The following is a 21,233-nucleotide window of genomic DNA, read 5'->3' on the forward strand; positions in this document are numbered from 1 at the left end:
ATGGGCACCCGGCAGGGGACACCCTGAATTGCGCGGCCAACCATTCGCAGGATACGAGGAGAAGGACAACCATTCACGCACACACTCATGGGCACTCGGACGTTTCGTCAAAAGACGTTTGGTCGACCGGGCGTTTGGTCGACCGGGCGTTTGGTCGACCGGGCGTTTGGTCGACCGGGCGTTTGGTCGACCGGGCGTTTGGTCGACCGGGCGTTTGGTCGACCGGGCCTTTGGTCGACCGGGCCTTTGGTCGACCGGGCCTTTGGTCGACCGGGCCTTTGGTCGACCGGGCCTTTGGTCGACCGGGCCTTTGGTCGACCGGGCCTTTGGTCGACCGGGCCTTTGGTCGACCGGGCCTTTGGTCGACCGGGCCTTTGGTCGACCGGGCCTTTGGTCGACCGGGCCTTTGGTCGACCGGGCCTTTGGTCGACCGGGCCTTTGGTCGACCGGGCCTTTGGTCGACCGGGCCTTTGGTCGACCGGGCGTTTGGTCGACCGGGCGTTTGGTCGACCGGGCGTTTGGTCGACCGGGCGTTTGGTCGACCGGGCGTTTGGTCGACCGGGCGTTTGGTCGACCGGGCGTTTGGTCGACCGGGCGTTTGGTCGACCGGGCGTTTGGTCGACCGGGCGTTTGGTCGACCGGGCGTTTGGTCGACCGGGCGTTTGGTCGACCGGGCGTTTGGTCGACCGGGCGTTTGGTCGACCGGGCGTTTGGTCGACCGGGCGTTTGGTCGACCGGGCGTTTGGTCGACCGGGCGTTTGGTCGACCGGGCGTTTGGTCGACCGGGCGTTTGGTCGACCGGGCGTTTGGTCGACCGGGCGTTTGGTCGACCGGGGCGTTTGGTCGACCGGGCGTTTGGTCGACCGGGCGTTTGGTCGACCGGGCGTTTGGTCGACCGGGCCTTTGGTCGACCGGGCCTTTGGTCGACCGGGCGTTTGGTCGACCGGGCCTTTGGTCGACCGGGCCTTTGGTCGACCAAACGTCCGGTCGACCAAACGTCCGGTCGACCAAACGTCCGGTCGACCAAACGTCCGGTCGACCAAACGTCCGGTCGACCAAACGTCCGGTCGACCAAACGTCCGGTCGACCAAACGTCCGGTCGACCAAACGTCCGGTCGACCAAACGTCCGGTCGACCAAACGTCCGGTCGACCAAACGTCCGGTCGACCAAACGTCCGGTCGACCAAACGTCCGGTCGACCAAACGTCCGGTCGACCAAACGTCCGGTCGACCAAACGTCCGGTCGACCAAACGTCCGGTCGACCAAACGTCCGGTCGACCAAACGTCCGGTCGACCAAACGTCCGGTCGACCAAACGTCCGGTCGACCAAACGTCCGGTCGACCAAACGTCCGGTCGACCAAACGTCCGGTCGACCAAACGTCCGGTCGACCAAACGTCCGGTCGACCAAACGTCCGGTCGACCAAACGTCCGGTCGACCAAACGTCCGGTCGACCAAACATCTTTTGACGAAACGTCCGGTCACGCACTCATGTAGGGGCAAACACAGTGTCCAACCAGTTTAGGTTTGAATCCTCGATCTCAGAACTATGAGGCCGAAGCCATTACCACTCACCACTAAGCCAACTTATGTTTCAATAATCTTTAATTAAATATAGCTCCAAGGATCATTGGGAGACACAAACCCCACCACCATGATAAGGTGATGACTCATTGGGAGGCTACCAGGTGCACAACTTATATTACTATTTATGTTTTTTTTACTGGGAAAACGTACTTTGTGGAGAATATGACGAAAATAAATACTCACACAATAGCGGTGCTGTTGCGTACTTCATGCAACTAACTTTAAGCGGAAATGACTAATCAAAAGCACTCCCGTGTGCACTGAAGAAAGTATGAATTTTGGAATCGTGTGTAATGCTTAAAACCACCACAAGAGAGCAGCAAGCTGACACATTTCTGCTCAGGCATACTCATCGATAATATACTCGCAAATGCTCAAAGCTTGAGTTTACACACTTAGATAAGGTAAAGAAATTCAATCACTTGTCTATTAGGATTCGACAGCCGTTTCTGGCCACCATAATGTCAACCTTTGGACAAAAATAGCGTGAGAATGTTAACATAAAACATGATTTATGGATGGGTGGATGCTTTCTAACTCTTTTCACGACAGAACAAAAAAGTGTTCCGGGGAGCACTTAGAAACTCGCTGGCGGACATTCTTCCCAAAACGACGTTTGTAAATGACGTGGAAAGGCGTGCTACGTTACGACCAATCAGCCACTTGGTGCGTTTAGGGCACATTATACATCAACTCTGCTTTCAGCTGTAACAAATAAAAGTTGAGTTTACACACTTGGAGATGGTGAAGAAATTCAATCACTCGTCTATTAGGATCCGACAGACGTTTCTGGCCACCATAAAAAACTCTATGTTGCACGGTTTGGACAAACGTAGCGAGAGAATCTTAACATATACACACACACACACACCCATAAATCACACTTTATAAGGATTATAGATAAAGACAGGTAAGTGTCTTTCGCTTGCGAGTTTCAGCCTGTATTTTGACCTTTTTATGAACTTTTTTTATTTTTAATATAAAAATCTGCAATGAACCGAAGCCGCAAATGTTGAACCCGTGAAATGGTGAAGGATCACAGTATACTTTTTATAATTGTTCGCTGTAAACAACAATTAAAATGTAGTTCTGTTTATAGCAATATATTTGTCTGAATTCTTTTAACTGCACAATTCTGGCAACTACAGCTGCTAGTATTCTGCCATTAATGTAATGTTTTACAGTGAATTTCTTTGTTTACCATTTTCTGACTCACCATTTTTTTTCAAATGTTTTGTTTTGTTTTTTGCCTTTTAGCTGTCCACTCATGTGCCCTTAGTAACGGTGGCTGTGAACACTACTGCATCCAGCAGTCTACTGCTCACTTCCAGTGTCGCTGCAAGAAAAATTACGAGCTGACAGAAGATGGCAAGCATTGTAAATGTAAGTCGACCTGGATTAAAGAGTCAATCATGGCTGTGCTGTTTTCCATCAACATTTTTTTAGTTTGTGTACATGGGGCAAAAAGACAAATGTAATTATGTGACAGAATGTGCTGCAACCAGATGGATCGAAATGGCAAAATTTTTAAATATTTTTTGGGCATTTAAAATAAATCAGTTTATTTGAAATTGATTCTGCAAATTTTGAGCATTTTGGGGCTGCTTCATTTCATTTCTCTGAGCAGATGGTTACCATTCCTAAATTAACTTGAACAGGAATAATACTTAAATGCTGGTGTGATTTGCTCATAATGGAAGCATATTGGATTTTTGCAATCATTGTTAACTATCTGACCTTACAGTGCAGAACCCCTGTGCCAAAAATAATGGAGGGTGCATGCATCAATGTCAGGCCGATGGCGGCAATGCACACTGCGAATGCAGGCCAGGCTTCATTCTAGCCAAGGACGGGCAGACATGTGAAGGTAAAATCCACTGATCACAACTCTCTAACTTAACCCCTTTTCCAATATGCCCAAACACTCTACTACATGTGCTTTGTGGACGTAAAGAAGGCGTTTAACCATGTTCCCCGGGGACATGACACTGTCAAAACGATTACCAAATTCAATGGCTCCGACCATGTTGTCATCAATCTGTGGTGGTTAATATGTTGACGTCCTCTCGTCATGCCAGCTTCATGGCTGTATCTGCAACGTAAATCCCTCATAATGCTGGTTCATTCTTTTATTCCTCGCGGGCAGGGTGTCTTATTCCACACAAGAAAACAATTATTTTTATATATTCGCAGCATACAGACCTCTCGCGTGCAGCAACGTGCCATTTTTTTTATTCCCTGTCTTCCGCTTGCGAGTTTCCGCGTGGCTCTTGAAATTTTTATGAACTTTTTTAATAAAAAACGTGATGTACTGAAGGCGCGATGTTGTGAAGGATCACAGTATTATTTTAGTGAAATCGAATTTAATCTAATCAAAGAAAGATTTGAAGGTATTTGCATGTGATTTACTGGGAAGAAATCATTTGTTTGTATTAGATATTGATGAGTGTCAGACAGAAGAAGCCAAGTGCACTCATGGTTGCCAAAACACGCAAGGTTCCTTCACCTGCAAATGTAATGCCGCGTATGAGCTGGGATCAGACGGCAAACAGTGTTACAGTGAGTTTTGACTCCACACAAACTGCAATACAATGTCACGTCCCGATAAACTATCAATACGCTGACTGTGTTGAAAGGAATCGAGATGGAGATCGTGAACAGCTGCGAGCACAGAAATGGCGGCTGCTCGCAGCATTGCCAGCAATCCAACAGTGGGCCCATTTGTACCTGTAACAAAGGTTACCACCTCCAAGAAGACCTTAAAACATGCATTGGTAAGAAAATCCAAAACCCAAATAATTACTGTAGTTTTAGAATATAGGGGGTACTATACTGTAAACTGCACTGCTATAATAAAAAAAATGTGTTGGCCTCTCAGCTCTGGGATCCTGGGTTCAAATCCAGGTCGGTCCACCTGTGTGGAGTTTGCATGTTTTCCCTGGGCCTGCGTGGGTTTTCTCTGGGTACTCCGGTTTCCTCACACATTTCAAAGATGTGCATGGTGGGCTGATTGGACTCTCTAAATTGCCCCTAGGTATGGGTGTGAGTGTGAATGGTTGTCTGTCTGCTTGGGTCCTGCGATCGGCTGGCCACTGATACAGGGTGTCCCCTGCCTCTGGCCCGAAGTCGTATGGGATAGGGTCCAGCACTCACCGGGACCCATGTGAGGATAAGTGGTTCAGCAAATGAATGAATGAGTTCAATGTGCAGTTCTGCCCTACATTGCTCGCACTAGAACCAGTAGCAATTTTGTTGCTGAGTGATTCAAAGGCACTCTGCTTCAACTGTTCTTCCGTAATGATTAGGTCATTTACCTGTACAGTAATACCTTGAGATACAAGCTTAATGCATTCCGGTGCTGAGCTCGTATGTCAATTTACTTGTATCTCAAATACATTTTTCCCATAAAAATGAACTAAGTACAAATTAATTCATTCCCACCCTCTGAAAAAACATATTTTTCTTGGTGCTAAATCACCACCTACTCACAAAGTAACAAATACCCATCTAATGGTTATGATCTTCAATACGAAAAATGTGACATTGCTAAGTACCGACAGAAGGCGCGGACGAGAGAGAGAGAGAGAAAGAAAGGACAGGAGAGAGACTTGACCGACGCGCTCGTAACATAACGTAAACTTTAAATTTATTTTAAATGAACTTAGATTACTATTCACACACACTTAAAAATAAGTTTTAATCTTATGTTACTCTAAATTTAAACCTTCTTGTGCGATAACCGAGGGAAAGATGTTATTGTATTCCACCGCGGCTTTCGAGGCGGAACTTCCTGCTTCTTGTTTTTTAAATTTATCAAACCAGCCACGACTCGCTTGGAAGGGTTTCGCTGGTGTCTTTTTCAGATGCTTGCTTTGTTTTCAAGTCCATGTAATTTCCACTTGCTTTTTCGCAGCTTGTCGACATGCTATCTACAGTAAAAATGCAACCTGCACGGCCCAGTGCTCGTAGATATCTTTTCACTAGGGAGATGTGTCGAGAAAGACAGTGCACTGTTATCATAAACAGTCTCTCGCGTACTAGTATGCTCGTATCTCAAATTTGTCTTGTATCTCAAGGCAAATATTTGCTTGGAATTTTCCTCGTATCTCAAATTCCTCGTATGTTGAGGCACTCATACGTCAAAGTATTACTGTAATGATGTCGGGAGGGGGAAGCAGCAGCGTCAGCAGGGAAGCCCAGACTTAACTCTCCCTACCTTTTTCTGTTCAACTCTGTTTTCTGAATAAACAGCCTTTAAAGAAACTCAAATTTTCCATTCTCTGTGTCTCATTTTTAATAAAAAAAAACTCACAGTGGCATAATTGGCAAAATAAACTAATTATTTAAAGACCCCCCCCCCAAATAATCTTTTCATTACTTACATAAGCACTGCAAAAAATGTGTAATTTTGTTACATTGACCACCCTGGGTTGGCTGTCATTCAAAATCAACTGGGTTTTTACTTGGACAAAGAAAAATTATCCTTCGTAGCTTGAAGACTTGGAAATTGGTATTGGCATTCTGACAAGAAACATAGGGCTGCGTTTGATATCAAGTATGATAACAGAGTCATGTTTCATATGAATATTGCTTCTACTCATTTACTTGACTAACTAACATTAGACTTCTAAAAGTTCACAATTAATATCATTTTCACATTTATCTTTTTAAATGGCGCCTTAAGAAATCAGATTGTAAAATTTGATTTTATTGCTTGTTTTGGATTTGGCAGACGTAGATGAGTGTGGTCAGCGGAGCTCTTGCTGCCAGCAGAACTGCGCCAACTATCCTGGAGGTTATGAGTGCTACTGTTCAGCAGGCTACCGTCTCAGCTCGGACGGATGCAGCTGTGATGGTATGTTGGAAATTCCACACATTAGAACAAAAGGAATATTGAATGTATTTGATAAATTTAGACATTCATATATAACAGCAATATCTAGACACAATATTTACCAAACAAGAATTTGTTCCGAATGTTACGATGAACCTGAGCTCTTCCAAAGGTTGAGTAGTTAGGTGTTTTAGTGCAATTTCCCATTTTCCTTTCTCATTCAGCGTGTAGGATTGGTATAATCATTTCGAAAACAATTTGAAATTGGAACTCGTCAAACTATAGTACACTTCTACCTAACGTTGGAACTACTCCAATGAGCTTGACGTTTCTATTTCTTTATTTTAAGACTTGTGATATGGATGCTGAATTTATCATTGCATTTGTTGATGAATTATAATGAATAACGATTCCGTTTTTTAACAGATATGGTAACATATCTAACAGATATGCTGAGACTCTTACAGATTCTTAGAAAAGTTTTATGATATTACAGGGCAGGGATAATAAAATCTCTTTTTTTCCCCAATTGTCCACTGTTAAATGTTGTTTGTAAACCATTAGTGATAGGTTTATTAATAGGTATACTTAAATATAATATAAACAATACAAGGGAGGCTTCAATCAGGTACATCTCCGACGTTAACTTGCAAGTGAGAATCGTCCTGGCTCGTCCTCGCCACCGTGACATTCTAAAGGACCAAATTCATCTCCTGCCAATTTAAGACATCGAATCAAAACAATTACAAGGTTATCTATTCAATCCAATTGCATAAGCGAATAACACAATTAAGGTCGCGCATAATCAAAACACTTAAGGTTATCTGATTCAAACAATTGCATAATCTAACCGAATAACACAATTAAGGTCAAAAACCAACTGCCACAACAATTGCATATCAGGTCAGAAACCAAAAACAACTGCGTAAGAATTTGCACAAGTAAGCATAATAATTTTCATACAAGGTGAACCGAGCGGCAGTATTTTGAAACATTATGCGAGTATTTTCGGAAGTTGATTCGATTATCGCCATCTGCCGGAATCCAAGTCAAAGCAATTTAAGAGTCTTTCACAGATCTTCATTGCAAACTCAGATCAACAGTCCTTGGCCCGGAACTTGGTGATCTGTCAGGTCAATAGTCCTAAAAGCAATTAAATGTCCTCGGAGCCAGCTGCCATGGAAAGTGACCTCGAGCTTGCTCGGTCCCAAATTGAAATAAAGCTCATATACATATAATGATTAAAAAATGATATATAACATACCTGTCAACCTCTGCCGATAACTGCCCTTATAAATGATTATGATTCCCCTTACAAACCCCAAAAAAACCTTACAAACACCGTACGACTCGTATGGTGTTTGTAAGGTTTTTTTGGGGTTTGTAAGGGGAATCATAATCATTTATAAGGGCAGTTATCGGCAGAGGTTGACAGGTATGATATAATAATATCCCAGAATAACCCCAACAATTAGGCTTTTTTGCGGATTCAGTTTTTCCCAAAGTAGCAAACCCTGCCTCATAATTTTGCTTTGGGCAGCAAATATTAGATGTGTTCTCACCTGGACAGTGTGTTGAAATGTGTTTCTCATATTGTTTAGACATCAATGAGTGTCTGTCAGCAAACGGTGGATGTGATCACGCCTGTCAAAACACTGGCGGCTCTTATACCTGCTTCTGCCGGCGAGGCTTTCGTCTGGACGAGGATCACATCTCCTGCATCCGTGAGTACTTTCTGTCAAAATGTGGGTAAGTGTAGACACCAAACCTAACCTTCAATCTTCCCTTCACAAAGTTATGGACAACACAGTTGAGGCCCTGTACAGTGGGGGTGCTGCTGAGCTGCCTCTGATTCGTCCCCAACTCACATTGCTACAAGACTACAGCCAACCTCTAGAGCGCTACGATGACTATGAGGATGACGATAGCAAGCTGAGGGCTGAGAATACTCTAGCCGAGAAGTATGGTGCGTATTCCTTGAGTTATATCTTTCACTAATCCATCGCCCTGACTATTTACGAAGAGTCACATTCACTTATACCAATCCTTTTTCCAACCCTCAATCAATATGTTGAGCATGTTATTTGCTGAAGAGCCAATAGGATCTGCCTTTGTAAAATTTGTTAACTCTATTCAACATCTTTAAGGATATGGACCACCTGCCCCCCTCTCACCCATCCTAAATCTAGTTATGAAAAAAAGATTTGTAACAACCTTTTTAATCCATTCATTATCTTTAAATCAGGGGTCTCGAACTCAATTTACCTGGGGGCCGCTAGAGGCCGAGTCTGGGTGAGACTGGGCCGCATCAGGATTTCCACAAGAAAAGCACTGATAAAACTTTCCAACGTTATCAAATATCTTTATTTTTTAACAAAAAATAATGAATTAAATAAATTAACTTAAAGATGAATAAAAAATAAATCAATCAGTAATATAAAACCAAATAATACTAATGAGCATACAGTAGATATACACTGGCTGGCTAAGTAGAGAAAATGAATTATTTTTATTCCGTTTCAAATGTCTGTATTAACAGCTCTTTAACCTTTAACTTTCTGAACTTGAATGGAACATTGAACATGAAATATTCTGAACACGGCTTCTTTTGCCTACTCCTTGCTGCTAGAGACCTGGCAGCGCTTCTTCTCACATAGTCACATTTGGCTTGAGGGAGGAAGCAGTGGAGACCCTCAGTAGAGCTTGAAGATGCTCATCAGTAAGTCTGGACCTGTACTTGGACTTATTGAAGTTCAAGGTGGAGAAGAGCTTCTCACACAAGTATGTGCTCCCAAAAAGGCACATGGTCCGCTTGAACCTTCGGGAAAGTTCAGGGAAGCTGGGGGTCAACTCTCTCAAAAATTGCCCAAGCTTGTCTGCTTCTCCACTCACCTCCCTGAACTTGGCTTTGAGTGCAGAGTTGCACTGCAGGTCAATGAGCTCCATTTGAAGCTCAGGAGGGGCATCTTGCACATCAAAGGAGAAGGGGTCCGCAAAAATTTGAAATGTGGCTTTGTGTGTCTTGAAGTCTGCAAATCTGTGATCAAATTCCTCCTGTAGCTTCGAAATGGCCTCAACATACTTCTCACCACTGAATGGTGTGCCTGCATCCACGAGAGCCTTGCATGCTGGGAAATGGCAAAGGTTTGTCTGAGAGAGCTGGGCTTTCCATAACACAAGTTTAGTGCAGAATGCTCTCACATTGTCATAGGCAGCACTGACAAGTTGCCCCTGGCCTTGTAGCTTCTTGTTCGGTACATTAAGCTCATGTGTGATATCAACAAGAAAAGCCAAGTCCATGAGCCATTTGGGATCACTTAGCACAGGATCAATCAACTCACAAACGGCATAGCTAGCTTTGACTGCTGCATTACTGTCTTTGGTAGCCTTCTTGAAGAGATCCTGTTGCCTCAGAAGACGTGTTTTAAGACTGGCAACCTGGTTGGCTCTCTCATCTCCCTGGTATTTTTCGTACTCCTCAGCATGTCTCATAGTACAATTACGTTTCAAATTGTATTCCTTGTGCACCGCAACTTTTTCAGTGTAAATGAGACACGTCGGGGTGCCCGTGTTCAACAAAGAAATATTGCACTCCCCACTTTTCTTGAAACTGTCTGTGCTCATCACCGACCTTTCTCTTCACGGCAGGCTTTGAAAGAGACATCTCTGGGGCTCTGTAATATGTTTTTCCACTTGGAATGAGTCTCGGGTTGATCTTTCACATTCAGTCGCGCGGGTTTGTGGCGCATGTGCACTTTCGCTCTCCGTTTCAATCGCGGAGATGGCTACAGACACTGACACAGGCTGGATCACGGATCATAGCGCCTCATTCAGTTCTATGCTGAGAGCAGCGGAGGAGTGTGCGCGCCGAGCGGAGTGATCGGCCTCACGGCTTCTCCTCCGCCCAGCTGATTGGAGGAATGAATGAGTGAGTGAGCGAGGCACTGGACAGCCCGGCCGATGTCCCGCCCTCCAGAGCCGTATACCTCACCGTGATTGGTTCATTCAGCTCCGAACCAAAGTTCCCTCTAATTTTTTGTTGGTCTGAGCAGAAAGACAACCTCCCTGAGCGCACGGAGTACCAGTGTGAGCGACATCATCGGTACTCGGATGATTCGCCTAAAGACGTTTCGCCGACGGACGTTTGACAGACGGGCAGGTCGCCGAATGGATGTTCCACCGAACGTTCATTCGGCCGAACGGAGGTTTCGCCGAAACGGGATTCGAACGCTCGCCCCGCCGGATCGTGTGTGTACAAGTTTTTCAACCTCGGCCCGCGGGCCATATACGGCCTGTTAGGATTTTTAATCCGGCCCGCCGCCGGTGTTGTCCAAATTATAGTAAAAATCAATGTTCGTCTACCATCAATGGCAGTCCGGGAATAAGCACTCTTGGGCAGGCAGATGTAGCAGAACCGAGCCGTAAAATGACAGCAATCGGGTCAAATCCATCCTAAAACAGCATTTAATGATTAAATACAAATACTGGATGATATCGCGATGGAGGCAAAAAAACGTCTATAGACGTGCATTCGCCAAACGGCTCAAAATGCTCTCAAATTCGGTCAAATCCAGCTGAAAACAGCGTTTAATGATTAAATACAAATACCAGTATTTGTATTTAATCATTAAACTAACAAATACTAGTACGACCTGTCCGTCTGTCAAACGTCCGTCGGCGAAACGTCTTTAGGCGAATCATCCGGTCACGACATCATCATTGCTCGCTATCGGCACACCAGTATCACACCTGCCACAAGCAGGTGCATGTCAATGTTCCCTCTAATTTTTCATGTAAAACATGCTGTAAAACAAGAAAAACATGAGTGGACAGAGCTACTGCCACTGGCTGCCACTTAAACGGCGCCATCATGGGGAAAGGGGTAAAAAAAAAAAAAAAAAAAAAAAAAAAAATAAAAAAAAAAAAATTAAAAAAAAAAAAAAAAATCGATCTTTCATATTAAGACGGGGGCCGCAAATTATCGTCCCGCGGGCCGCAGTTGGCCCGCGGGCCGCAAGTTTGAGACCCCTGCTTTAAATGATGATGCATGGGCAAAAGCTCTCAGCAGGGTTCAGTGTACTCCTTGAAAACCTTAAAAGCACCTTGCGCACAGGAATGCTGAGACTACTGCTCATGACAGCAGCAGAATGAGAGGGTTGGACAAAGTATCATTGCAAGTTCTATTGTCAGAAATGTACTAAAATATGTTAATGGGTGTCTTGCAGTGTGTTTGGACGACACTTTTGGCAACGACTGCAGTCTGACGTGTGATGACTGTTTCAACGGAAGCAAGTGTAATGTCTGGAAGAACGGCTGTGATTGCCCTGATGGGTGGATGGGAATAATCTGCAACCAAAGTGAGAACACATACACATTACGACTTGTGATTGCAGTAAAATGAACTTTTTCTGAAATGTTGCAGTTCAAGCCTCTATTGCAGGGCTGGGCTAGCAGGTCCTCGAGGGCCGCTGTGGGTGCAGGTTTTTGTTCCAACCGATCCAACACAAGCAGTTTAACCAATGAGGTTTCTGTTAAAACAAGAACATACCAGATTGGTGGAAAGGTTTCCTCTTATAGGTTGGAACAAAAACCCACACCCACTGCGGCCTTTTCTGAAATAGTTTGCCCACCCCTGCTCTATTGTGTTTGATGTCACAGCATGTCCAGAAGGGTATTTTGGGCAAAACTGCACCTTCACCTGTAAGTGTCAGAATGGCGCCAGCTGTGATCCTGTCACTGGGCGCTGTCGCTGTCCACCAGGCATCAATGGGGATCTGTGCCAGGATGGTGAGTAGTAAATTCTTGAATCTGCCCTCTCCCAAAACGCTTTTTTTTCACACAGATTTTGTTTTTGTGTGCAGGCTGTCCAAAAGGCTTCTATGGTAAACATTGTCATAAAAAGTGTAAGTGCGCCAATAATGGACATTGTCACCGCACATATGGAGCCTGCTTGTGTGACCCCGGACTCTATGGACGGTTCTGCCACCTCTGTAAGACAATGTTTTAATAATCGACATATCCCTGCTCGTGATGACCGCGGCAATCATGTTGTTATTGCCAAAACACGTAATCAACGATGAGTTATGCTTGTTAGCAGACAATTCGATGAGTCCAATTGCATGTCATTTGGTCCAAGTCTCATATTATTGCCAAGTTTTTCTGTTGTCAATTCAAATTGAGTCACAAGTAGTGTGGGGAGACCGGTAGAACCCAAATGCAGGGAAGCAGGCATGGGCGGGGAGTGAAGGCGCACTAACAAAACATGAATAACTAACACGTGAACACAAGACGATCCAACATGGACTGACACATATTACACCGGGTTTAAATAGACAGACATGGGTTGACGAGACAATCAGAAACACCTGGGTCACATGAGAGGCAGCATGCAGGATATACACCAGGGTCGGAGAAACGACAGGTGAACTAACTCAATGGGCATTCACAAAGACAGGTCACACAAAAAAAACAACAAAATATGACCAAACCAATACGTACGAGCGTGGAATAAATCAGCAATGGTCTGTTCATTTATTTATCTACAGCAACATTTCATATTTGATCATTTAAACCTATCAGTTAATGAAGAATATATTCCAAGGAAGAAATGTTTTTAAAATGTTTATTCAGAAAATTTTGCAATGGCAATTTGAAATTGCAGGCTCAAACGACCTTTAATATTTTTTTGTTCAAAGTCAAATTATTTTACATTTAAGTCCTTGTGTGAACAATGACCAGCAGACAGCAAGTGCTAGCAAGGGTGGGCAAACCGGTCCTCAAAGGCCACAGTGGGTCCTGGGTTCCAACCGATCCAACACACACAGTTTAGCCTACGAGCTTTCTGCAGAAACAAGAAGCACCTGACTGCAATCAACTGATTTCACTTGTAGGACACCAGATTGTTGAAAAGGTGTCATCTTGATGGTTTGGAAAGTAGACCGCAGCTGCCCTTTGTGGAATAGTTTGCCCACCCCTGATTTAAGGGATTATTTTTTGCCAAGGTGCTTGCTTTTTATGGAATGAACTGATTTTATTTTAAATGATACAAAAAAGGCACGCAATACTCCGACGGTCACCTGGTTGTAGCCGTTGTTCTTAAATACAGGATATGTCAATCAGCTGCAGGTGTGCTGATCGCGCCTCCTCTCGTTGGGTTAATCAGCTGCTGAAATGAGACGTCATTGTAGGCAACAGAATATGACACACGCTATGTGGTTTTTGATGTTGAAGGGAAAGGATTTTGCTTCTTTTATGAAGTTTTGAAATTGCAGCTACAACTACAAAGTGAACTGTATGGACTGTATGGTGAATAATAATAATAATTATTATTATTATCCCCGACGCGGCGGTATCGCTAGCTAGCCGAACGCTTTTTCGCAACGACCGTTCTAAAGTATTAACAGGCAAAAGCAAGGGCGGTGGACTGTGCATGTATGTACATAATGAATGGTGTTGCGACAGTAAAATTATTGACACTCACTGTTCCCCGGATTTAGAGTTATTAGCAATACGATGTAGGCCCTATTATCTTCCAAGAGAGCTTACCGTCGTCATAGCAACGGCTATCTATATACCTCCGAATGCTAACGTTAACACGGCACTTAACCTCCTGCTAGCGGCTGTTAACAAACAACAGCTTGCTCACCCCGATGGAGTTTTTATTGTCGCTGGTGATTTCAACACGGCGTGTTTAAAGACTGTTTTACCTAAGTTTATTCAATACGTAAATTGTAATACTAGAGGAGACAAAACTCTTGACCATGTCTATTCTAACATCAAACATGCTTACAAAGCCACTTCCCTACCCCACCTAGCTGGATCAGATCACCTCTGCCTATCTCTCACCCCCGCTTACACTCCACTCCGGAGGCAAACAACGCCACAAATAAAGACAATAAAAACTTGGCCCGACAACGCACTCTCTCAGCTGCAGGACTGCTTTTCCCGCACCAACTGGGAACTTTTTGTACACGACAACCTCCAGGACTACACGGACTCTGTTCTTTCTTACATAAAAAACTGCATCGACAACGTCACTATAGATAAACGAATACGGGTTTTTCCTAACCAAAAACCCTGGATGACCAATGAGACACAGGCACTCATCAAATGCCGTAATTCCGCCTTTAGATCAGGGGACAAGATAAAATATAGCGCTGCCAGAGCTGAGCTGAAAAGAGGCATTAAAAAGGCCAAGGCAGCATATACCAAAAAAATTGAGGAGCACTTCACAGAAAATAACCCAAAGAAGATGTGGCAAGGAATACGACATATTACCAACTACAACAACAATACTATGTCTGTTAATGCAGATGCCTCACTAGCGGAGAATTTGAACTGTTTCTTTGCCCGCTTTGAGACTGACAAATCAGGCCCAGTCTCAACACCCCCACCACCACCCTGCAGCAATACACTGACGTTCCGGGAACAGGAAGTGAGACTGGTAATGCGGTCTGTGAACACCAGGAAGGCTGCGGGCCCTGACGGAGTACCTGGGAAGGTGCTCAAAGCCTGTGCTGACCAGCTGGCTGCAGTCTTCACAAATATTTTCAATTGTTCCCTGCAACTATCCATCATTCCATCTTGTCTGAAATCTGCCACCATCATCCCTGTCCCCAAAAAGCCAACCATTGGCAGCATGAATGATTATAGGCCTGTTGCCCTCACGCCTGTGATCATGAAGTGCTTTGAAAAGTTGGTAGCCCGCCATATCAGGAATACAATCTCTCCCTCAATTGACCCTCACCAGTTTGCTTACAGGGCAAACAGGTCCACTGATGATGCTATTGCCATTGCTCTTCATACAGCACTGAGCCATCTGGAACACCCTGGGAACTACGTGAGGATGCTCTTCATTGACTACAGCTCAGCCTTCAATACCATAAAACCGGACATTCTGACTGACAAACTCTCCCACCTTGGACTATCCTCTTCAATCTGCTGCTGGATAAAGGACTTCTTGACCAGCCGCCCACAGACTGTTAGACTTGGTCCCCACCTCTCTTCCTCCATTACACTAAGCACTGGCTCCCCTCAAGGCTGTGTACTGAGTCCTCTTCTGTACTCCCTGTACACCTACGACTGTGCACCCACCCACCAGTCTAACGCCATCATCAAATTCGCTGACGACACCACTGTGGTCGGACTCATCTCAGGAGGGGATGAGTCGGCTTACAGAGAGGAGGTCAACAATTTGTCTTCGTGGTGCTCGGTGAACAATCTCACACTGAACACCACGAAAACTAAAGAAATAATCTTGGACTTTCGCAAACACGGCACAGATCTGGCCCCACTCCTCATAAATGGAGTATGTGTAGACAGGGTCCAGTCCTTTAAATTCCTGGGGGTCCACGTCACGGACAAGCTCTCATGGTCGACAAACACCACGGCAGTGGTAAAGAAGGCTCAGACACGACTCCATTTCCTCAGGGTGCTCAGGAAGAACAACTTGGGCTCCAATCTTCTGAGAACCTTCTATAGAACCACTGTAGAGAGCATCCTGGCGTACGGCATCACAGTGTGGTACGCTGGAAGCACGGCGGCAGACAAAAAGGCCATGCAGAAAGTGATTAACACTGCCCAGAGGATTGTCGGCTGCGCTCTGCCCTCACTTGAAGACATTGCCAGCCCGCGTTACCTCAGCAGAGCCAAGCACATCATAGGGGACCCTTACCACCCTGGTCACAATCTGTTCCAGCTGCTGCCCTCTGGCAGACGCTATAGGTCCCACAAAGCTCGGACAAATAGGCTTAAGGACAGTTTTTTCCCCACATCCATCAGACATCTAAACTCGCGCTAACATACACACATTCCCTTCTGCGGCATATGAATAGATGTTTGGTTGGTGATCTGCCGCCTCCTAGCTGACTTGAAGGAAGGTAAGTGGCAGACAGTGTGCGGTAATCGAGAGGTAAGCGACCTGTATGTAATCGAGAGGTAAGCGACCTGTATCCACAACAGCGGAATGACAAATTACAAGTCCGTAACTTACACTTATTTAGGTCTTTTGCCGATTAAACGTAGCTTATGGAGAAGCACCATCAATTTCGTCACACGCAGTTTCTGCGTGTGATGACAAGTAGGCTTTTTTGTGTTGTGGTAATGACGACATGGCCTATGTCCGATTATTATTATTATTATTATTATTATTAAAAGGAGTATGCCCCCTACCAGATGGGTGCAGCTCTATTTTCTTTTACATGTGGTCACAGTATGATTTTCTCCCTCCAGCTTGTCCAAAGTGGACATATGGTGCCGGCTGCTCCAAGGAGTGTCGGTGCATCCACCACAACACTTTGGCGTGTCACCGGCGTTATGGCACATGTGTGTGCAAACCCGGTTACAAAGGCAAATTCTGTAAGGAAGGTGAGCACTTTGTCGAAGGAAAATGTATCATAATGTATTTTCTTACATACACTAGTGTTTCCCCTCTGTAGAGTGCTTTCCAGAAACATACGGCAGCGGCTGTGAAAAGAAATGTGTGTGCCCGACTGGGGTGTCATGTGACCACGTGAGTGGGGCGTGCCTTCAAAAGTGCCCCCCGGGTCGTCATGGTGATGGGTGCAAACTAGGTGGGTGGCCCACACTATTCACTTTTGTTTATTTTTATTTTATAGTAGAAAGATATTCAGGTTTAAGCAGTGAAGTGAGTTAGTAAGTAAACTCTTTACTTAATAAATCAATTTTACTTAGTCATTTTTGAAAAAAAATGCACTGTGATCGTCTAATGAACGGTTTAGGGCGGGGGTCAGCAACCATATAGTTTCAGCAACCATACTTTCTGGAGGCGCATGCGGTTCTTTAGCGCTGCCCTAGTGGCTCCCTGAAACTTTTTCCAAAATATTTGAAATATTAAATTTTAACATTCAACAGAGGATTCAACGTTCTTGGGACGAATCATTTGCATTCATTGTCAATGCGGAAAGATTGCCTGAATGTTCACTTTGTAGCCAGAACTTGTCAAAAACTAAAAGAGTCATGTGGAAAGACATTTCCAGGTAAGACATGTTACATTTGCAATCGAGTACCTAGTTGAGAAAGAGAGAAAAAGTGTGATTGCATTGCTTCTGGAGAAATTAGAGGTGCACAAAAATGTATTTAAGAAGTGGATTGCATCTCCAAACTCCACCACTACCGTTCACAGATGTTGTTGTTTTGTCGTATCCTCAAAATAGAAATGACATCAAAAATCAGATTTCTTCATTCCATTTCTTTAATTTCATCAAAGCAATGAAATATAATTCATTAATATTGTAATGAAGTTAAACTTGAGGCAGGATTGTACGACAGTTGTAACGTGGTGCGTCTTTCTCTCCAGAATGCACTGCAGGGAAAATAAACCTTCAACCATGAATGCTCATGATGTATTTGTAGCCAACTTACTCATTTCACCTCTTGCTATCTTAAGTGGTGTGATAACATGATAAGCCATGTTGAAAATAGGTAATGAAGGAGGGTTCAATCCCAGGTGGGTTTCCACCTTCCTATGTGGAGTTTGCATGCTGTCCTCAGGCTTGCGTCAGTTTTCTACAGGTATTGCGTTTTCCACGCAGGGGTTTCCTTGGTTGGTGCACATCGTTGCGTAAGATAGAATTCATCAGCCTTCTGACCCTTTTTGAGGTTATGCTGTAAACTTGCTTAGGTGGCGTCACATTGCTTTGGATCATAAATAGTGAAGCTGCCCTTTAAGCTGTGAAAATTAATGTTAATGTTATACCCTGTATTTACGCTGGAAACACAGGGAGAAATAATCACGATAGTGATTCGTTCCTCAATCCAACTTTACTAATATGTTATTATCAACACGTTAGAACAAAAACCCATAATATATAATTACACCCGTGTATATATATATTATAGCAACACGTTAGAACACAAAACATAACGTACAATTACACCCATTCAGTATACCGTCATAACAATGTGTTATCTTTCTTTTTACAAATTTGAGAAGTCATTCTCAACTATTCGACAAGGTAAACTATGAAATATTGATAACATAAATGCCTTGCTATATCCATCATAGACACTATACAGGGCAATGGCGGCCGGTAGCGTAATGAACGTTACATACATATCAATGAACCGGGACTCGCACATTCACGCACACACTTCAAAAGTAGATAAACATTACCTTCTCTCTCACACGCTAAACAGTGTATATTGCAAACCAAAAACTCAACAGGCCTCCACAACAAACAGCATACCTGGAAACACAGGGAGAAATAATCGGGGTACATTTAATAGTTATGGATCTGTGTGATTCTTGATCATTTAGTTAATGCACTAGGCAGAACCTTCAGTCACTCTTCATGTGAACCATGACCAGTGAAGGATGTACACCCTTTAAATTGTGAAAATACATTGGCTAGAAACTTTACAGTATTTAAAAAATACGGTGGTACCTTGAGATACGAGGTTAATGCGTTCCGGGACTGAGCTCGTATGTGGATTTACTCGTATCTCAAATCAATAGAAATGAACTAAAAACAAATTAATGCGTTCCAACCCTCTGGAAAAAACACACCAAAAAACAGGATATTGGCATTGAAAAACATTTTTACTTGTTCTAATTTGCCATCTGTTAAGAGTAACAAATAACTAGTGGTTATGATGTTTAATAGTATAGAAATTAGACGGATTTCACGGAGGGGGTAGAGAGCAATGTTCCCTCTAATTTTTTGTTGGTCTGAGCAGAAAGACAACCTCCCTGAGCGCACTGAGTACCAGTGTGAGCGACATCATCGGTACTCGGATGATTCGCCTAAAGACGTTTCGCCGACGGACGTTTGACAGACTTGCAGGTCGCTGAATGGACGTTCCGCCGAACGTTCATTCGGCCGAACGGAGGTTTGGCCGAAACGGGATTTGCGCGCTCGCCCCGCCCCCGGATCGTGTGCGTACAAGTTTTTCAACCTCGGCCCGCAGGCCATATACGGCCCGTTAGGATTTTTAATTCGGCCCGCCGCCGGTGTTGTCCAAATTATAGTAAAAATCAATGTTAGTCTACCATCAATGGCAGCCCGGGAATAAGCACTCTTGGGCGGGCAGATGTAGCCGAACCGAGCCGTAAAATGACAGCAATCGGGTCAAATCCATCCTAAAACAACATTTAATGATTAAATACAAATACTGGAGCTCTTTGGACATTAGAACCTAGCCCAGGGAAGCGAATTCCTCGGTAAAATGTCGCGATGATATCGCGATGGAGGCAAAAAACGTCTATAGACGTCCATCCGCCAAACGGCTCGAAATGCTCTCAAATTCGGTCAAATCCAGCCGAAAACAGCGTTTAATGATTAAATACAAATACTGGAGCTCTTTGGACATTAGAACCGAGCCCAGGGAAGTGAATTCCTCAGTAAAATGTCGCGATGATGTCGCGATGGAGGCAAAAAAACGTCCATATACGTCCATTCGCCAAACGGCTCAAAATGCGCTCAAATTCGGTCAAATCCAGCTGAAAACAGCGTTTAATGATTAAATACAAATACTAGTATTTGTATTTAATCATTAAACTAACAAATACTAGTATTTGTATTTAATCATTAAACTAACAAATACTAGTATTTGTATTTAATCATTAAACTAACAAATACTAGTATTTGTATTTAATCATTAAACTAACAAATACTAGTATTTGTATTTAATCATTAAACTAACAAATACTAGTATTTGTATTTAATCATTAAACTAACAAATACTAGTATTTGTATTTAATCATTAAACTAACAAATACTAGTATTTGTATTTAATCATTAAACTAACAAATACTAGTATTTGTATTTAATCATTAAACTAACAAATACTAGTATTTGTATTTAATCATTAAACTAACAAATACTAGTATTTGTATTTAATCATTAAACGCTGTTTGAACGAACGTTCATTCGGCGACCTGTCCGTCTGTAAAACGTCCGCCGGCGAAACGTCTTTAGGCGAATTTTTCATGTAAAACATGCTGTAAAACACGAAAAACATGAGTGGACAGAGCTACTGCCACTGGCTGCCGCTTAAACGGCGCCATCATGGGGAAAGGGGTAAAAAAAAAAATCCGATTTTTTTTTTTTTTACTGCGCGCCATATGATTGCTGCTGCGCAGAGAAGACGAGAGTAGTGCGCAATTGCGCACGCGCGCACCTTAGAGGGAACATTGGTAGAGAGAGGGACAGAGAGAGACTTTTTGCACGGCAACACACTTGTAACATAACATGAATACATTTAAATGGACCTGAATTACAATATAGACAGACTCAAAAATAAATTTAATCTAACTTTACACGAAACTTAATTTTAATTTTGTCTTAAATTTTTATACCTTCTCCCGGTCGGGGTGGCTCTATTTGCCCCGCCTCCACCCTGACTTTCAGCCTCAGTTTTTGAAAGGAACCTATCGAGGGTTGTTTGCTTTTGTCTTCCCTTCACAATATTCTGAAAATGATGCACACAAATGTCCTCACTATAGGATAACGCACGACCACTTGCCAACGGAAAGTAGTATACTCTTGTATTGGCGAACAAGCTCTGCCACGCGCACACCATTCTGCACTGATTAACGGGGGGAAAACACTGAAAAAAATGCAACGCTCCACCCAGTGCTCGTAGAGACATTTACATGAGGGAGTTGTGGGGAGAAAGACAGCAGCCTCTCGCGTCGGCTGTATGCTCATATATCAAAATTTGTCTCGTACCTCAAGGTAAATATATGCTCGAGATTTTACTCTTATCTCAAATTGCTCGTATGTCGGGACATTTGTATGTCAAGGTATTACTGTACTTCTTGATGTTCTGTAACTTTGGCAAATTAGGTTA

General features: G+C 43.7%; 1 protein-coding gene across 3 annotated transcripts in view; it reads left to right on the plus strand.

The window, feature by feature from the left end:
- Nucleotides 1-21,233, plus strand: part of megf6b (multiple EGF-like-domains 6b) — an 83,008-nt gene that overhangs the window by 41,071 nt on the left and 20,704 nt on the right. For all 3 annotated transcript variants that reach the window (XM_077603516.1, XM_077603515.1, XM_077603517.1), the window contains 12 exons: nucleotides 2,846-2,971; nucleotides 3,333-3,455; nucleotides 4,025-4,147; nucleotides 4,225-4,362; nucleotides 6,321-6,443; nucleotides 8,024-8,146; nucleotides 8,218-8,388; nucleotides 11,648-11,779; nucleotides 12,081-12,209; nucleotides 12,284-12,412; nucleotides 16,653-16,787; nucleotides 16,859-16,993. In XM_077603516.1, coding sequence (XP_077459642.1) covers nucleotides 2,846-2,971; nucleotides 3,333-3,455; nucleotides 4,025-4,147; nucleotides 4,225-4,362; nucleotides 6,321-6,443; nucleotides 8,024-8,146; nucleotides 8,218-8,388; nucleotides 11,648-11,779; nucleotides 12,081-12,209; nucleotides 12,284-12,412; nucleotides 16,653-16,787; nucleotides 16,859-16,993 — 1,587 coding nt within the window. The remainder of the gene's footprint in view (nucleotides 1-2,845; nucleotides 2,972-3,332; nucleotides 3,456-4,024; nucleotides 4,148-4,224; nucleotides 4,363-6,320; nucleotides 6,444-8,023; nucleotides 8,147-8,217; nucleotides 8,389-11,647; nucleotides 11,780-12,080; nucleotides 12,210-12,283; nucleotides 12,413-16,652; nucleotides 16,788-16,858; nucleotides 16,994-21,233) is intronic.

This window comes from Stigmatopora argus, chromosome 6, assembly GCF_051989625.1.
Source record: "Stigmatopora argus isolate UIUO_Sarg chromosome 6, RoL_Sarg_1.0, whole genome shotgun sequence".
NCBI lineage: Eukaryota > Metazoa > Chordata > Actinopteri > Syngnathiformes > Syngnathidae > Stigmatopora > Stigmatopora argus.